The sequence below is a fragment of the Xenopus laevis genome, chromosome 4S (genome assembly GCF_017654675.1).
Source record: "Xenopus laevis strain J_2021 chromosome 4S, Xenopus_laevis_v10.1, whole genome shotgun sequence".
In the NCBI taxonomy this organism is placed as follows: domain Eukaryota; kingdom Metazoa; phylum Chordata; class Amphibia; order Anura; family Pipidae; genus Xenopus; species Xenopus laevis.
The window spans coordinates 40,809,723-40,829,057 of record NC_054378.1 but is presented as its reverse complement, the minus strand read 5'-3'; the positions used below and the strand labels follow the sequence as shown (position 1 = coordinate 40,829,057).

Sequence of the window (19,335 nt, the reverse complement as noted above, 5' to 3'; positions counted from 1 at the left end):
AAATGTCCTGGTTTCACTATATAGATACAATATTTGTTTACAAATATCAATAATGGCCGATCCATCTTTAAAAAACACAGCATGAAATTCAGATGAAAATGAAATCAAGGTACTACTTGAATAATAAAGAACAAAAGTAGACTTTGAAATTTATACAAGCATTGCTTTATAGGAAACTCTAATCCTACTGAATGGCTCATTTATGTACAGGTATTTTATGTTATTGCTCTCCAGCTATCTTGGGGGAATGTGGAAAGTGGATAATATTTGTGTATAATAAAGCCCTGCTGCTGTGAGTGTATTTTTCTTCCCAGTTTTATTGTGTAGCAACCTCCAAGTACAACCCCACTTGATTTGAAAATTAATCCACACAATTGTAAGTTTCATTAGACCATACAGTCAGCAGGTGATCAGATCTTAGTCATGCCTATGTACCTACAAATGTTTAGCTTTTGTGCCTTTAAGCGCTGGCTGCTGATTGTATTGAGGGTGATGATTGGTGAAAGTTGCCTGGTTTCCAGGTTCCTTAGAATAATGTTTCATTTGCAAACACCTTTGCAACCATGTTTGCATCCTTTTTGACTGGTTATAGACCTCAACGTCTTCTTCGCAATGTTTGAGAACAAATGGCTTTTACGTGCAGTGTATGTAATAAAAATTTGCAATAGCAAAATGTTTTTTGTGACAAAATATTTAATAAAACTCCAGAGCAGGTATTAGCGCTAACCTTTGCTTAGTGATAATGCGCAATGTAATATTCGCCAGTGAATGATTTTAAATTGTAAGCAGAGCTAAAAATTCACAAAATTCACAAAAACTTCATTTTAAATTACATTCCCCCTTAAGCTTTTTCCTAGTTCTTTTAGCACATGGAGCTGCATATAAGCAGTAAATCCTACAGGGTGAGGCACATTTGGGGGGGATGTAATATTTTTTGTTAGAGCAAAAAACGTTTGCCATTAGCAACCATGTTTGCACCATTTTTGACTGATTAAAGACCTCAACGACTTTTAGCGAACGTTCGCAGTGTATGTAATAACATTTCGAATGAAACTTCAGACCAGGCGTTTAAGGTTTGCAATGCACAATTAAGATTCACAATGCAATAAAAGCCTAGTGAAGAATATTACTTTGCGACAGGCCCATTTTTATTTGCAAAGTTTTGCTCTTTGCAAATTTTACTACATTTCCCACATAGTGCTTTATTGTGTAACCAGGCTGTCAGTCCATCACTTCTGCAGTGGAGCTCCTGTTTACATGAACTGAGGGAGATGCAATTGTATATACTGTATAGCCAAGCAAGCAGTGCAAGGCAGTACAGACCACACAATACACAACAATATGCTACAGTTATACAAGGAAAAAACATTTATTTTATATATATTTTATTTTATATTTATATATATATATATATATTTAAAATTATATTTTAACATAACTAAAAACAAAAAGCAAGACATTTTTAAGCGGATTTAAATGTGCCTCCCATTAGGCAAAGGTTTCATACCCCTAAGGATAGACCTGTTCAGCAGCATCTAAAGTGCTCTGATGTTTGTGTATCTCATAACCATCATTACATAGAGATTCATGACTTTAAGGGGGTTGTTCACCTTCCAAATACTTTTTCAGTTCAATGGTTTTCAGATTGTTCTTCAGAAATTAAGCCTTTTTTCAATTGCATAACCATTTTTGTGTTTTTACCATTGTTCCAAAACTGAAGTTTTCAGTTTAATGTTCTCAGTTTCAGTCTGGTTGCTTAGTAGTGCAGATTCTGAACTGTTACAATTCGCTACATTAGTTGATACATTTTTCAGCAGTATCTTTGGAATATTAGCAACTATTGTTATCAATTTCAAAAGCTGCCTTTAATAAAACTCTGGGATTGGAGTGAGCAGGGCGGAAGATAAGAAATTTAGAACAGTTTACAGAGTCAGTGACCTCCTGCCAGAGCTGCTCTAGAAAGACATAGAATGTGAAAAATTTAACTTTACACTTCAATATTAGAAAAAAAGCCACAAATTGAAATAAGAAAATAATTTTAAAAAAAGGCTTTATTTCTGGTGATTTATCTGAAACCAACTGAACTGAAAAAGTGATGGAAGGTGAACAACCCCTTCTAAATATACTAGATATAAAGGAGAAGGAAAGCTACAGAAGCAGTTGCCAATAGATGAGCCACAATAGTGCTAGCAATAACACTATATTTATTCTGTAGAATGCTTTACCATACCTGAGTAAACAGCTCTAGAAGCTCTCTCTGTTTGTTTAGGATAGGAGCTGCCATATTAGCTTGTTGTGACATAACTTCCTGCCTGAGTCTCTCCCTGCTGACTCAGATTACAGCAGGGAGGGGAGGAGAGAGAGGAAAATAGAAAAGAGAGAGGATCAAACTGAGCATGCTCAAGCCCTAGCTTTACTTAATTTTAGCCTTTCCTTCTCCTTTAATCTGATATGGCATAAGGTCCATCATGTGGAAATCTCTGCTACATTTTCAAATAAAATGTGTCCAAATATAACATATTGTGTTACAAATGCCCCAAAACTACAAGTTACATTTTGAAGTCTGAATAATAAATAAGTTGGACAATTTCAATGAAAATGGCACAGAACAAAATGCTCTTGTGTCTGCATTTTGTTGAGTTTTTAGGTTTTGTTCACAGTTGAAAAGACTGTAGAGTACTAATATATTTCACACTGTGTTCTATACAGCTATTTTGTGCAGCCCTTCCCGACCCTGTTACATTTTTACCATTATTTAAGGAGGAAATTTTCTGAGATCTGTTTCCCTATATTCCCTTGTTTTGCAGGTTACACTTTGAAAGAAAAGTCAAGCCATGCTTTTAGATTAAGAGATTAGAGGGAGTTGACATTTTTTTCTGTTTAGTGTAACCTTTTCTTTGTTATCACCATGTTCATCTAAAAAATAAGGCATAACATTCCATTCATCCATCATTTCAATTAGGCAGAATACTCATAACTTATAATTTAATAGTTTTAAAGGCATACACCTGTAAACGGGGGATCAAAACAACTCAAGTATGTCCTTTTTTAAATTGCTGGCCAGAAAATTAGGGGCATAGCTGGAGAAACGGTTTAAAGAAGCAATCGCCAACAGAAAACCTCATCTATTTATAAGAATTAAGATACCCTAGAATTGTTAAAATTACATTTTACTCAATTTATTATAAACTTTGGGGCAGATTTAGCAAGGGTTGAATTTCGATGTAATGGGAGTTTTTTTGAACTCCCATAACTTCTAAATTCGAATAAAAAAAGACCAACTGAAATGTATGGGAAAAAATTTAAGTTTTTTTCTGCGGATGAATAGGCCATATAGTTTGAATTAAAGTAACATCGTATTCGATTGAATTTAAAAAAAAAAACGTCAAATTTTCAAAGTCCACCAATAGGTTCTAGGAGGTTCCCCATAGGCTAAAACAGCAATTCGGCAGGTTTTAGATGGCGAATGGTCGAAGTTTTAAAGAGACAGTGCACGATAAATTTTGATATTTGAATTTTCACTTTTTTTTTTAAATTCAAATCAAATTTGGAATGTTCCCTAGTCGAAGTACACAAAAAATAGCTCGAAATTTCACTTCGACCCTTAATAAATCTGGCCCTTTATATCAAAAGTTCATTTGAACTTTTGCTGCTTTTTAACAATTGTCTCAAAGAAAGAAATGCAGTTAAAATATTAAAATAACACTTTAGTGCTAATAACTAAATTTCCATTCGAACACCTATGTTCCCATGTGGATGACACCCAGTTGATTGGGTGTATATTATAGATAAAATGGCAGTATCCTATATACTAATCGAAGGCCTATCTATGTCCCGAGTGGAGGGGAGGCAGATGCGCACGCAACTTCGGTTAGGATCTATGAGATGCGCGCGCAACTTCAGCCGAAAGACATAGATGCGGCCTTCGATTAGCAGATGTGCTGGAAGGTTAGGATCAGAACAGGTTAGGATCGGGGAGGCAGATGCGCTGGAAGGTTAGGATCTAGGGAGGCAGATGCGCTCACCGTCTCCTTCTGCCTCCCGCCGCCTCTTCTTTCCTGCTCACTCAGGCGGCGACCGCTGGAAGGTTAGGATCTAGGGAGGCAGATGCGCTCACCGTCACACTAGGGGAACCGGTTGCGTACCTGCACGAAAGTCTGTATAAGCGTCGGCCATCTTGCTACTCCTCTGCGAGTTTGTCATCCGCCCACTAAAGTCTGTATAAGCGTCGGCCATCTTGCTACTCCTTTGCAAGTTTGTCTAATGGCGGCGCTAGCGTCACTCTAGGAGGGGAACCGGTTGTGTACCTGCGTGGGTGGCACCGCGCTGCCCAATCAACACGCACCATTCAGGTCACAAGGGTCAAAGCAAACTAATCCGCCCACTGAACGTCTGTATATTCCATTGCACCCTTTCTCCTCAGTTAAATCTCCTCAAGACTGTTCATACGGTGTGTTGTTCCTCACTACATCTCTCTGCTGAAGCCATCAGGGGCACCATTTGGAGATACAGCTACTAAACTAGCACAACCACTGCCAGCAGCTACTCCACTGCCTCTGTCACACCAGTTAATAAACTGTCTGCCTCTGTCACCAGTGCCGGCAGCTACTCCACTGCCTCTGTCACCAGCCATCTGGAGATTATTTTGCTTTCCAATGTATGAACAGAGCCATACAATTTATCGATTGCCAGTTCATTTGGAACAAGAACAGCATGTCTGCTTCCAAGTTGGCAATGAAGTTCAAGCAGCAGAGAGAGCAAGTATAAGAGACACAAAACTAACAGCATGGTTTAAGCTCAATCAAGAGGATCCAGATGCTCGGCAGTGGAAGTATTGGGAAATTCCAATACACTACGTCTGGGTTGACAATGGTACTTTCTGGAAAAAGAGGCAGCACGGTGGTGATAAGTTCATAGGCCGAATGTATACTGTGAGTATTAAAGAGCAGGAAAGGTATTACCTAAGATTACTTCTTCAACATGAAGCTGGAGTTAGGTCATTTAACGACATTAGAACTGTGCATATTGGAAATGCTGTCAAAGTGTCCAAGACATTTCAGGAAGCAGCAAAAGAGAAAGGATATTTGTTGGATGATACAATTTGGCAGAAAACTATAGAAGATGCAGTATCTTTTTCAATGCCATGTCAAGTTCGTCAGCTTTTTGCTTACATCTGTGCATTTTCATCTCCAGCTGATCCACTGAAACTGTGGAATACAAACAAGGATGGAATGATAGAGGATATATGCCACAAACTGCATGGAAAGGATGATCCTTGCATCAGCTGTGAAGCCTATGCACTTAAAGAAATTCAGTTTGTTCTCATGCTCCTTGGATTTACTTTGGGGAACTTCAATTTGCCAAATTTTCCAAATACGTTACCTCAGTTGAATTTGCTGCCAATAAATATTCAAGAAGAGCAGGATATTGCACAAAGAATGATTTCAAGCTTGAACACTTTACAATCCACCGCATTTAATAAAATTATTATTGCTGCAGAAGACAATAGAACAATGCCTAAATGCTACTTTCTTGATGGCCCAGGGGGAAGCGGAAAGACATACCTTTATGAAACACTTATACATTTTTTCCGTGCAAAGAATCTCTCCTTTTTGGCATCAGCCACCACAGGAATAGCGGCAAATTTGTTAATAGATGGACGGACATGTCACTCCTTATTCAAACTTCCAGTTCCAATCACAGAAACATCTGTTTCAAATATGAAAATGGACAGTGACAGTGCAAATGAGATACGACTTGCAAAACTATTGATTTTAGATGAATGTACTATGGCATCCAGTCATTTACTCAATACCATTGATAAACTTCTGAGAGAATTAATGGATAATGATATTCCATTTGGAGGAAAATTACTTTTATTAGGAGGTGATTTCGACAATGCTTAGCTATTGTTCCGCATGCCATGCGTTCCGCTATTGTTCAGTCAAGTTTGAAATATGCTGAAAATTGGCATTACTTTGAGAAAGTAACCTTGGTAGAAAACATGCGCTGTGCAGACCCCCAATATAACAATTGGTTATTGCTACTTGGAAATGGAAAGCTTACCAATGACTTTGAACTTCACCCAGATATTATTCAAATCCCAAAAGAATTTATTTGTGAAGATTTGGTCACAGAAATTTTTGGTAAAGAAATATCATTAGACCAGATACCATTTTTAGCAAAACGGGCTATATTATCTCCAAAAAATATTGATGTTGACATGATAAACAACCAAGTGATTGCATTACTTCCTGGACAAAGCTGTGTCTTTCTGAGTACTGACTGTATTGATTCTGAAGACGAAAGTGAGAAACTTAATTTCCCATTAGAATATTTAAACACTATCAACCCTGCTGGATTACCACAACACAATCTTATACTCAAAGTAGGAACAATAGTCATGCTGTTAAGAAACCTTAACACTAAGCAAGGTTTATGTAACGGTACACGATTGGTTGTGAAGAGCATGAGACAAAATGTTATCAAGGCAGAAGTGCTTACAGGATCCCATAGCGGTGATACTGTTTTGATTCCCAGAATTGACCTTACCAGTTCTGACAGGAATTACCTTTTAAACTTAAACGACGACAATTCCCCATTAAGGCTGCATTTGCCATGACAATCAACAAATCACAAGGACAAACATTGGATAAAGTCGGCATTTACCTATCTGAGCCTGTGTTTGGTCATGGTCAACTTTATGTTGCATTTTCAAGAGTGCAGCGTTCATCTGATGTTAAAGTAAATATTTTAAGTACAGCTCACCAGGGAGAACTCATTCAAGGACAGGAGAACATTTTCACCAAAAATGTTGTTTATAAAGAAATTTTTCAGTAACACTTTACTACCAATAAACTCAAAATTTAAGAATTGTAATAGCAGATAGGTAATAACAAGCAATAGGCACAGATTCACTCTACATCCCCACAAATTAGCGTCGCCAGTTGCTGCCTGGGGATGCAGAGTGAATCAGCACCCATCGCATTTTGCTGCCTCACTGTTGTTACCATTCTTTCATTAACGATTCTTTAGAGAATCGGGGGTTTACTGGTGAAATGTAGAACATGTACACCCTACAACTTGTAGGATGTACCTGTAAAGTACACATATTATATGCGTTAAAGCCCCATGTGAAATCAATAGTTCCAAAGTCAACAAATACAGCCAAGCAAGAGCGAGTAAAGAATTCACTTTATTGGAGACATCTTGTCTCTGAAACATATACAAGTAGCATGCAAACCTTACAGAAGCACCAAAACACGCAATAGTGTTGTACACCTGGCCTTCTATTTGTTGCACAACAGAGAACTTGAGAATTTGGTACATGCACTAAACACGAAACAGTGGGTTAGTACAAAAACAGAAAAGATTGGCCATTCAGATTCATGCCTCTCCTTCTGCACAGGAAAATATCTTTACAACAAACAGTTTAACCTTAGAAGCATATTAGTTATTTGCTATCAGGTTTCCTTATTGAGATATTTTCTGTTTAAATAATTAAATTACAAATGCCAGAGGTATAGGATGGTGATGTATAAACTTTGTTTCATAGAGGCACATTACAAAGATATTTTGAATCCGCGCCTTAGGTAATTGGATCTGTTACCTGGAATGTTATTCTGAATGCAACCCTATCTATTTTGAAACGAGTGACACAAACCGCGAACATCCAGACCAACAAAGGGTGTTGCAATAGAGTTTCACATGCCATTGAAATGAAGCTTAAAAGGAAACCTCAATGTGTTCCTGAGAATAAACCCTGTGCAAATGAATCTTCAGAGCAAGCCAGCCTTGCGGGCAGAGCATGACTTGAAGTCATTGAAGGTAATATAAACAGAAAGTTGTCATTAAAATGAACCTTTGGAGATATCAGGGCAAAAAGACAGCAGAGGGGTTTAATCTGTCACTTTTTCTCTGCCTACAAATGTGAATCTACCTTATTTCTGGTGATTATTGTCTCCAAAAAAAACCTTTTGTTTAAAACATGCCTACCATTTCATTCTTTTTAACAGATGCAGTTGCTGTGCCCTTACAGAAGTTTATTTCTAGAAATACGCTGAAATTAAACACCAGACATAGCTGTTAGTACCCTAGGCCATTTAACAGACTGTCTCTATACTACCCCTGGCCTAGATGGAGATAAAAGGTACCATACTGCAGATTTCTATGCAGTCATCACAGATCATTTCCAAAATTGTTTTTCTCATGTTAAATTTTAAATAAGAATAAATTTATCTGAAGGGTAGCCTTAAAAACTGGTCATACTAAAACAATTTCACCTCATCTCCCTGTCTCCCAATTGCAACTAAAGGTAATGCGTTCCAGGGTTGCAGGTGCGTAAGTGAGGGTTGGACAGGCAAGAGAACATGTAAAACCATAAATATTTGCTTCCTCAGATGGGAGTAAAAGTTCATTTAAATTTTCCTACATTATTAAAAAATAAACATACATGGAGCAATCTATGCACAAAACTATCTTCCTCTGCATTCTTGTATTTATGATTATGAATAGAACTGCCAAGGTGCTTGAAGTGGTAGAGGCATTCTAATAAAACCTTATTTGACAACCACAAGGAGTGATTCAATTTCTAGGTAAAATGTCTTTGTGGAAGTAAGTCTTATGGCAAATTCTATTGTGATATAAAAATACAAAGAATCCGGGGCAAACCCCTACAGAGGTTTGGGATTGGGAAACCTCAGAAGAACTGGCCAGTTCATAGATTAACATGATTCTGTATAGTCTGTGCAACACATTTTAAAGAATGTATTTAAAAAGCAAATCCATAAACCCATTAGATAAAATAGATTTATATTCAGTGCTTACTATCTAGTGAATGCTTTTGAACAAGCTCTTGTGAAAAAGCAAAAAAGAAGCAACCACTAAAAGCTAAGCACAAGAACAAGTTTCCATTTGCACTTTACTAAATCTCACAAAGATCTCACCAGTTAAAAGTAGGATGCCCCCCTTGAAGAGGACTGCCTGGATTTTAGGAACCACCCAAGCCACCCTCATGCCTTCCCTTTCCAGTGTTTTCTAGAAGGACCTTGAATTGTACATTCAGACTCTCAGAAGACGTTAGGGTTATGATCAAAGTTCATCGTTCCTCAAGGTGAGTATTTGTGGCTCTTGTGCCTACAATTGGTGTCAGAAGTTGGAACTGCTTTTTTTCTGTTTCATCCAGACTCATAAGCATCGGGTGGTTTTGAATTCATTATAAAGCTGGTGCAACTGGGACTCTTCCATACAATCATTATTTGAAACACCGTTCAGCATGTCAGCTATGCATATTCTCATGGAGCGAATGTGTCAACTGTTTGTGTGCTGAAAGTCCTCACCCTTAAAGTGAGGACACAGACAGAAGCTCTCCTATATGTGAGAGATCCTCATCATAGCAGCTAATGAAGAAAGAGTTTGTGTCAAGTATCTGAGCAGTGAATCTAGCGTATATGAGGCTGGGCATCTGTGTTTGCATGCTTGGCCATGAGATGGCATTAAGAGATGATTGGCGCATAGTGTGCTGCATCTAATCCATTGTCCCATTGGACTAGTGAAGGATCAGACTAGTGTATGCAGGGGAGAGAATGGAGAAGTAAAACAGGGTTCATTGAGGGGAGTTGAGAGCAGAGTCTGGAGATTCCGCTTTTGGGCAGCGAGGGGGGAAGGCTTTGTAGCTGTAATACTCCACAACTTGTTTGGGCACCTCAGCCAAGACACATTTAGCCAAAGCAGCAGGAGAGGCCTAGAGTAAATGCAAAGAATACAGATACAAAAAGGTATATGGAAAGAGCAATACAAACAGCTGTTAATAGCTCTATATGGTAAGGTATTGGTAAAATAGCTATATGACTTTATAGGCAAAATATGAGATTGCATTTCAAACACAGTGTGTCACATGTTTTCTCTTGATACTTACATTCTTGAATTCTCTAAATGGTACAAACTGTACAATATCACGGAGCACCGGTTCCCCCTTGGGGGCTCTCAGAATCCCATCATCCCCATCGAGAATCTGCATGTCTGTGAAATCTGCATTGCCGACACCCACAATGATGATGGACATCGGCAGGTAGGAAGCACGCACAATGGCCTCACGGGTATCTGCCATGTCAGTTACCACTCCATCCGTAATAATAAGGAGGATGTAGTATTTCTGGAAGAGAGAGAATTAAAAGTGAACTGCTGAAAACCCAGAACAATTCTATATGGAATCATTTACATTTACAGCATTATAGTGAGTTAGAACCCACAGAAGCCTCTTTAGTTCTTTCCTCTTCAGCAGCAAATCTTGCCACCCTGGAGATGATAGGTGCCACATTCGTAGGTCCATAGAGCTGAATTTTAGGCAAGCAGTTCTGATAAGATTCCACAATACCTTGAATACCTGGAAGGATAAATAATGGAATTTCATCACCTTTATGGATGTGGCTTTATATTGAAAAATCTAGCATATTGCATTGTATATAGACTGTTGCAGGCATATTTATTTCCTGGCGTTAACAACATATGTTCTGAAGCCTACAGCACAGTGTTAGAAATTAATTTGATTTAAGCCATATGAGAATCAAACCATTATTTTCCGTTTTACGGTTTAATGTGCTTGCCAACTGAGCTATGCCTTTTCTTCTTCACTTTTCTTGAATATATAAATGACAAACCTTGTAATACATATTTACCATCACACTGCTAAGAAATGGGAGGTTTACGGTCCATTCATGGCATGAAATTGTTCTAAAGAAGAGATATTAAAGCTGAGGCTGTGAATAATACAAAGCTTTACTGTACTCTGTAATTCCTTGATTTGTATTTGTTATTCTAACATTGTAACTACTCGTTTATTCCTATAGCCATTGCAATTTCTATTTGAATTTGTATTAACATTTTAAACTATTTCTTGAGTTTCTAGTATTTATCTCAGTGCAGGATACAGACTGGAGCTGGACAGTCTCCTTCAAGTGAAAAACCCAATAACCCTCTGAAATCCAACTAATCAGTTCATTGGAGCTCATTGGCATAGTATATGGTTTCAGTAGCTACCCTGCCTGTGCTTTAGAATCCAATGGTTGATCTTCAACCAATAGGGTTTGCAGAAAAATGGTAAATCTTAGAGAAAACCAGAACTTCCTATGTTGTTTTCAATACTAATAAAGGGAAGTTCTTTAAATGAGTTAAAGTAAAGCCTTCCAACCCATAGGCATTGATGGTCTTGAAATCCGGATACCTGCCTATATTAGTGGGCTAAGGCTCCCCTGTACATAATATGGGGAACATATGTAAAAGTTTGGACTTTGCTCATCAATTCAGAGAAAAGTTTAACTAGATACAAGAGCATACAGCTGACTGGATTAATTTTAAAAGTTTTAAATGCTTATATGCTTAATAATAGAGACTGTTTTTCTAGACTGGCGTTAATGTCTACAGAACTTGGTGTTACCTTGGCAACTGGCAACTTTGTCAAGGTCATAACCATCTACTGTATTGATATAACAATGATGAATAAGATCACAGGGAAAAAAAGCATACTAGGATACAGTGGCTTAAATGTAATGATCATCCTCATATTGGGGAACTTGTTTATATGCAGATTTTCCTAAGAATATATATGTGTGCATGAGGTTTCTTAGGATGCAGTCACAAGTAACTGGCATTCAGAAAGCCAGGGAAAGAGAGAGGGTATTATACTACTAGTAAATCATTTCTAAAACTATTACCCACCCCTATAATCTACCACTAGAGAATTATAAAGTAGCAGTTGATATGCAATAGTTGTCCCAAGCCCCTCCAAAATACTTTATACGCTGTATAACTGGCACAAACACATTAGGTTCAAGGCATGCACATGCTTAGTACTAAGTCTGAACAACCCTCCATATAATACAAAGAGATTGTGACAAATATAGAGTTCAATCTGATACATTATAGAAAATATTTGTATACAATTGGTGCCTATTTTTGGATCTAGGTTTTGATATCTGTTAAAAAAAACCTGGCACACCATTGATTTTATTTCTGCGTGAACGGTGTGTCAATATATACCTTGTCCTGCCTCATAAATTAGTTAAAATAGCACATGTGTAATACCTTGCATTTGCTCATATTTGCTCTCACGTCAGATATGCCAGCACATATTTATTCAGCCATCACATATACCACACTTATGTGTATAGCTTCAGTGGGTGCAATGATACCAAATGCCCTGAGGGCCTGTTAGTTATGGATAGATTAGATAGATAGATAGATAGATAGATAGATAGATAGATAGATAGATAGATAGATAGATAGATAGATAGATAGATAGATAGATGATAGATAGATAGATAGATAGATTATAGATAGATAGATAGATAGATAGATAGATGATAGATAGATAGATAGATAGATAGATAGATAGATAGATAGATAGATAGATAGATAGATAGATAGATAGATAGATAGGTAGATTATAGATAGATAGATTATAGATAGATAGATGATAGATAGATAGATAGATAGATAGATAGATAGATAGATAGATAGATAGATAGATAGATGATAGATAGATAGATAGATAGATGATAGAGAGAGAGAGAGAGAGAGAGAGAGAGAGAGAGAGAGAGAGAGAGAGAGAGATAGATCGATCGATAGATAGATGATAAAAACCTTATTAATCCAGAAGGAAATTATTATGCCAGAGTTTGCTCATTTAACATAAAATCACACAGAACACACATATTATACATAATTACATTATGATACATAACACATCATAAATAACGAATACAAACACTACTACCTGCTTAAAAACAGCAATAGCTGCAGGTAAAAAACATTTCTTATAATGATCAGTAGTACATCTTGATAAAATCAATCAATTACTAAAAGAGCTACGGATCCAAACTTTCATGTAAAGGATGTGAATCATTTCCCAAAATGCTCATCAATTTAGAAAACATCTTCTTCTCTAAAACCATCTCTAAGGTCTCTAATCTCATACCTAAAACAGAACCCGCCCTCCTAATCAATTTAATACGTCTTTTGACATCAGCTGCCTTCAGTCGACTTCCACAGCACACTACATGGCATCCATGGGCACAAAGTATTACATATTTCACAGCAAAGAGAAATCAAATTGCAGTTGAAAAGGAGGCCATACCCCTGCCTATATACAGTATTTGCTGAAAAACACTGCACAAACACATTGTAACTAACCAGAACATGTATGTATACAGTCGTACGTTTTATTATCAGACAATTTGACCCTTACCTTCACATTCATCATCATCTGGATTGAAGTTAATAGCAAAATCATGTGACACCTGAAAATGGAGAAAGATTCATTTCCATATTAAAAAGAGCAAATAACTCAAAGGGATACAGTGTACATGCCCATTTTTGGTACATAACCTACCAATTCTGCTCATTTTTCCTTAGTTAATATCTTTTAAGAAGGTGTTCATTTAACTTCACTGTTGTTGTTGTTATGGAAGCTCACTATGCATTGTTCTATTTAGGATTATATGGCAGGGGTATTGGTTGGACATAATGAGGATTTAATCTGAGAGAAGAAAATATTAGCTGGCAGAAACAACAAGCAGGTATACAAACACCTCTTTAAAGTCAAAGTGAAACTTGAAAGGCTAAATATTTATTATGCATTTTTCTCCTAATGTTTACATTATATACAGATGTAGCATACTTTAAATGGAGTTAAATTGATTTTAAATGTAATTATATTTATCTTACAAAATTAAAATTAAAATCAAAGTAAAAATGTCATTCTCCATTGGTGCCTTAACTCGAAAACTGGTTAAAGCATTCTACAAAACACATTTTGCACTAATAACTAGAGAGCTTTAAAAAAAATTGCAACAGTAAGCAATATTTATAAAATGCCTTACATTCACAAAGAGCCTTATATATTCACGGTGACTAGGGAAGATAGATCACTTGCACACAAAATACATGTGAGGGAGTACTCAGCCATTGCTTTTCAGACTTAGCCCCATAGAGTCAGCTGTGTTTTCAGGAATATTCATTCTTCTCTAGCCCATGTGGAAAATGGTATAAAACAGAAATTTTGTGTTCCCTTTATAAGAGAAAGTATTTTACTGTTGATTTCCCTTTGGCAATATTAATAAGTAAAATCAATGAATTTATAAATTAAAGGGATGTCTTTCTGGGCCTACAAAGAGTGTGCTTGCAGCTGGCTTGGAAGTGTTTTCTCTGTTTGTCAGATGTGCAGCGTTAAAGTCAAAGAGAATGACAAACAGCTTGTGAGCCTTTTGGAAAAAAATTCAGAGAACTGAAAGAACAGTGGTGATGCTTGGGAGGTGGGATGTAACACTGATGCATGAAAGTGGCGACAGAATGAGAGCAGCAGAAAAAATGCAAGGATCTCGTGGGGTCAGCAGGGCATGAAAAACAATTTGATCTTAACTAATCAATATCCAGATTCATGGAGCAGGCAGGAGGGAAAAAAGCTTGTCTCCAGGTTGGTTTCATTTTATTAATATAACTGACAATTAAGCCCACTTGCTCAAAAAAAAAAAGGGGTTGAACATCAGAAAATAACCTTTTTTTATGATCTATCATAACATTGTCTTTAAATGCTATTTATAATTTTGCCATAAAAGTATTTGCCTGATTCCTTTACATTATCTTTCTTACTAACCTGTTCCTATATGAGGGGGGTGCCATGTTTGTGCAGCAGGAGTCCGTTAGCATTAGACACTCTAACTGACAGGTTAAGAAGCGACAGTCAGGTTGGCAAAACAGTCAGGTATAGGAACTTCAAGTAACAATTACTTACAAAAGCAGAACTATCAGCGAAAAACGATCAACATGACCTATAGGTAACTTTTCATGTAGAATAATATTTTGAAAAGAAAATGTTTTTTTAGTCTTAGCTAAACTGTGTTTCCCTATCTTATCAACTTAGTTTTTTGTTATAGTATTTGAATTATTTACCTTTGTCTTCCTCTTTCCCACTTTCAAATGGGGACCAGTGACCCCAGTTACTAAAAATGTATTGCACTGTGAGGCTACAGTGTTATTGTTTATTACTTATCGTTATATTCAGGCCCTTCCTTAGTTATGTGGCAGCCTCTCACTTAAACCTCTGTTTAGTTGCTAGTGCAAATTGGACCCTAGCAACCAGAGATCTACTGAACAAAAACTAAAATGAATACCAATTGCAGATTGTTTTAGAATATCTGTACTAAAAGTTAATTTATAGGTGAACTACCCCTTTAACATAATACTAAACCTACAATACACAAAGCAGTTTGATTAGGATTTAATTTTTTCATAAACTACCATTATTTCTCTCCCTATGGGGATCTCTTTGCAAGCAATTTCAATAGCAAAAAGCATATTAGACTGTGTGGCCTGAAAACATGGCCTGGAATTGCCTCCCATGACACCGGTTTTTTGCTATCCTCTTGTTTAACTTGCAGGCTGTAATGGTAAATAACTGCTATGTCAACTTCTAATTATACAACGGGACTTGAATGAGTAGATTGCATGAGAAGTGGTTTGTGTCACTGCTTCCAGATAATTCTTTATAAGATTACATCAATAAAATGAATGGTAGATGTGAGAACATTGTACTTGCCTTGTCTAATCATGCAGAAATATTGAATGGAATTATATTAAAAATCACTAGACCATTTTAAGAACCGAGCTGACACACACTCAGTACAGTGTTACTCTACGGGGCACATTTATCAAGGGTCGAATATCGAGGGTTAATAAACCCTCGAATTCGACCCTCGAATTTAAATCCGAATATAGAATTCTAAGGATTTAGCGCAAATCCTTCGATCGATGAAAGTAAAAATCATGGAACGATTCGAACAATTTTTACCGATCGATAGAAGGATTTTTCTTCGATCAAAAAAAAGTGCTGGGGAAGGTCCCCATAGGCTAACGTTGTACCTCGGTAGGTTTAAACTACCGAAGTATGTAGTCTAAGTATTTTTTGAAGAGACAGTACTTCGTCTATCTATGGTCTAATAGTCGAACGATTTTTAGTTCGAATCAAAGCCGAAGTCAAAGGTTGTAGTAGCCGATTCGATGATCGAAGTACCCAAAAAAAAATTTGACGTTTTTTTCATTCGAATCCTTCACTCGAGCTTAGTAAATGTGCCCCCAATGTTTCTATTAGATGCTCAAGGCAGTGTTTTATCATTTATTGTTGATCAGGTATTTGACACTTTACTTCGACTGACACCCAAACAAGCAATTCTCTGAAAGCAACAAAGTTTGGGACTTGTAAATCAAACATTTCTATACCGGCTTTAAACCCGAGACAATCAGGTGATCTATAGAGTATTCAGCAATTGCTCTGCGTGACTCAGTGCTTCCCATACTCATTCACAAGCAGAAAAGCCTCTCCTAATAAGATGGAAATCACGGGTAATTACCACCACTTAGGGCCTAGTGATTTTCTAATGACAACACTAAGGATTGAATCGAAATCTGAGGAACAATTAATTTCAAACCCATGTCAGAGACTATTTTGTTCGTGTTTGATGGAGAATAATAGAGAGAAGAGCAGGAGATATTAAAGGAGGAGTAAATTGCTCATCAATCCTTACTGTACTTGCTTTGTTTGCTTCTTTGGATAGGTACACAAAGACAAGTGTAAAATGCAAAAAGTGTTCAATGTAAAACAGAACACATTTTCTTCCAGTTATGTATGTACGTATATATAGTACACACACATATATATATATATATATATATATATATATATATATATATGCATACATATTTATATTTACAGTGTTCCTTATTGAGATCTCTGACTATTTGCAAGACACGGTTATCAAGGCACCATTAACCCTTTCCCTGCCAGCCGTTTTGTCCTAGATGCGAACATCTACTGCCAAGCAGTTTTTAGATATTTTGCACTCTTTCACTTTAAGGGCCTTTCCTGGGGTGTTCTTTTAGTTAACCCAGGAAAACAATATATTGTTTTTTTCAGGACAACCTGAACTTTCACAATATGCAAGAATTTTGGTGTAATTCTACTTCTGTAAAAAAAATATTGGATTCTAAGTGTCAAATAAAATGAAAAAAATCATGTTTCACGAAGAACAATCACATATATCAGAAACATCATTCATTTTATGTACGAGAACACAGCCGATTTAGAAAGGTCTATGTCTCCTGAACGCGACAATACCAAATATATATAGTTTTATGGAGATTTCTCACTTGTATAGCTCAAAATCTACAAGCAGTACACAACCAAATTTCCAAAGCAACGCTCCCCAAACAGCATACTTTTGATTTCAAGGCCAAACATTCCGCTAACAGTAGGTTTACCCTAGAAAACTACCCATTACTAGAAAGAACAGATTCTGGTGAATCAAAAATGGGTAGAAATATCTTTGTACTCCAAACTACCAAGTTGCAATTGTTTCCTAAAGTTATAATGTTTTATAGAAATTGGTGAATTTTTTGAAAAATGACCTCAAAGCTTCCACTCTACAGCAACATATCTCCCACACATCATTAGGTATCAATGTAAAACACCCCAAATATAAAATCCTGGGTCCACTGAACAGTTTGATGCCCAATATGAATAGATGTACCCAAGCACGTGGTATAGGGGGCCCCAAAAGGAAGACCCCCCGTTTGTTCTGTCATTTCAGATACTGCAAAATCAACACATTTACATAGTTTTGGGGGGCGGCAAAGGTAGAAAAAAGTACGTTCACCCCAGAAAACCATATATTTTCGGAAAGTACACATTCCCCTGAATCCAAATTGGGTATGCATGTCTTTCTACACCAAAGTACCAAGCGGCAAACCATTCCTAAATTTGGTGATATTGGCGACATTTCCAAAAATCACCTAAAAATTTCTAGCCTGCAGCATCGTATTACCCACATACTTTTAGGTATCAAGAGAAATCACCCCAAATATGAAAGCCTAGGGTCCTCTGAACAGTTTGATGCCCAATATGTATAGGTGTACCCAAGCAAGTGGCATATAGGGGCCTGAAAAGGAAGACCCCCATATGGTCTGTCATTTCAGATACTTCAAAATCAACACATTTACATCGTTTTGAGGGGGGCAAATGTAGAAAAAAGTAAGTTCACCCCAGAAAACCATATATTTTCGGAAAGTACACATTGCCACGAATCTAAATTGGGTATGCATGTCTTTGTACTCCAAAGTACCAAGCCGCAAATCATTCCTAAATCTGGTGATTTTGGTGACATTTCCAAAAATCACTTAAAAATTTCTACCCTGCAGCATCGTATTTCCCACATACTTTTAGGTATCAAGAGAAATCACCCCAAATATGAAATCCTAGGGTCCTCTGAACAGTTTGATGCCCAATATATATAGGTGTACCCAAGCAAGTGGCATATAGGGGCCCCAAAAGGAAGACCCCCCTATGGTCTGTCATTTCCGGTACTGCAAAATCAACACATTTACATCGTTTTGAGGGGGGCAAATGTAGAAAAAAGTAAGTTCACCCCAGAAAACCATATATTTTCGATAAGTACACATTGCCACGAATCTAAATTGGGTATGCATGTCTTTGTACTCCAAAGTACCAAGCCGCAAATCATTCCTAAATCTGGTGATTTTGGTGACATTTCCAAAAATCACTTAAAAATTTCTACCCTGCAGCATCGTATTTCCCACATACTTTTAGGTATCAAGATAAATCACCCCAAATATGAAAGCCTAGGGTCCTCTGAACAGTTTGATACCCAATATGTATAGGTGTACCCAAGCACGTGGCATATAGGGGCCCCAAAAGGAAGACCCCCATATGGTCTGTCATTTCAGGTACTGCAAAATCAACACATTTACATCGTTTTGGGGGGCAGCAAAGATAGAAAAAGTACGTTCACCCCAGAAAACCATATATTTTTGGAAAGTACGCATTCCCCTGAATCCAAATTGGGTATGCATGTCTTTCTACGCCAAAGTACCAAGCCGCAAACTATTCCTAAATTTGGTGATTTTGGTGACATTTCCAAAAATCACCTCAAAATATCTACCCTGCAGCATCGTATTACCCACATACTTTTAGGTATCAAGAAAAATCACCCCAAATATGAAAGCCTGGGGTCCTCTGAACAGTTTGATACCCAATATGTATAGGTGTACCCAAGCACGTGGCATACAGGGGCCCCAAAAGGAAGACCCCCATATGGTCTGTCATTTCAGGTACTGCAAAATCAACACATTTACATTGTTTTGGGGGGGGCAAAAGTAGAAAACAGTAAGTTCACCCCAGAAAACCATATATTTTCGGAAAGTACACATTCCCACGAATCCAAATTGGGTATGCATGTCTTTCTACGCCAAAGTACCAAGCCGCAAATC

At 37.1% G+C, this 19,335-nt stretch overlaps 1 protein-coding gene across 1 annotated transcript in view; it reads right to left on the bottom strand.

The window, feature by feature from the left end:
- Positions 1-7,182: 7,182 nt before the first annotated feature.
- cpne7.S (copine VII S homeolog) overlaps positions 7,183-19,335 on the bottom strand; it is a 60,247-nt gene continuing 48,094 nt past the window's right edge. The window contains exons 13-16 of the mRNA XM_018260509.2: positions 13,244-13,295; positions 10,251-10,384; positions 9,917-10,153; positions 7,183-9,742 (exon numbers count right to left, since the gene is read on the bottom strand). Of these exons, the coding sequence (XP_018115998.1) occupies positions 9,605-9,742; positions 9,917-10,153; positions 10,251-10,384; positions 13,244-13,295 (561 nt within the window). The 3' untranslated portion in view covers positions 7,183-9,604. The remainder of the gene's footprint in view (positions 9,743-9,916; positions 10,154-10,250; positions 10,385-13,243; positions 13,296-19,335) is intronic.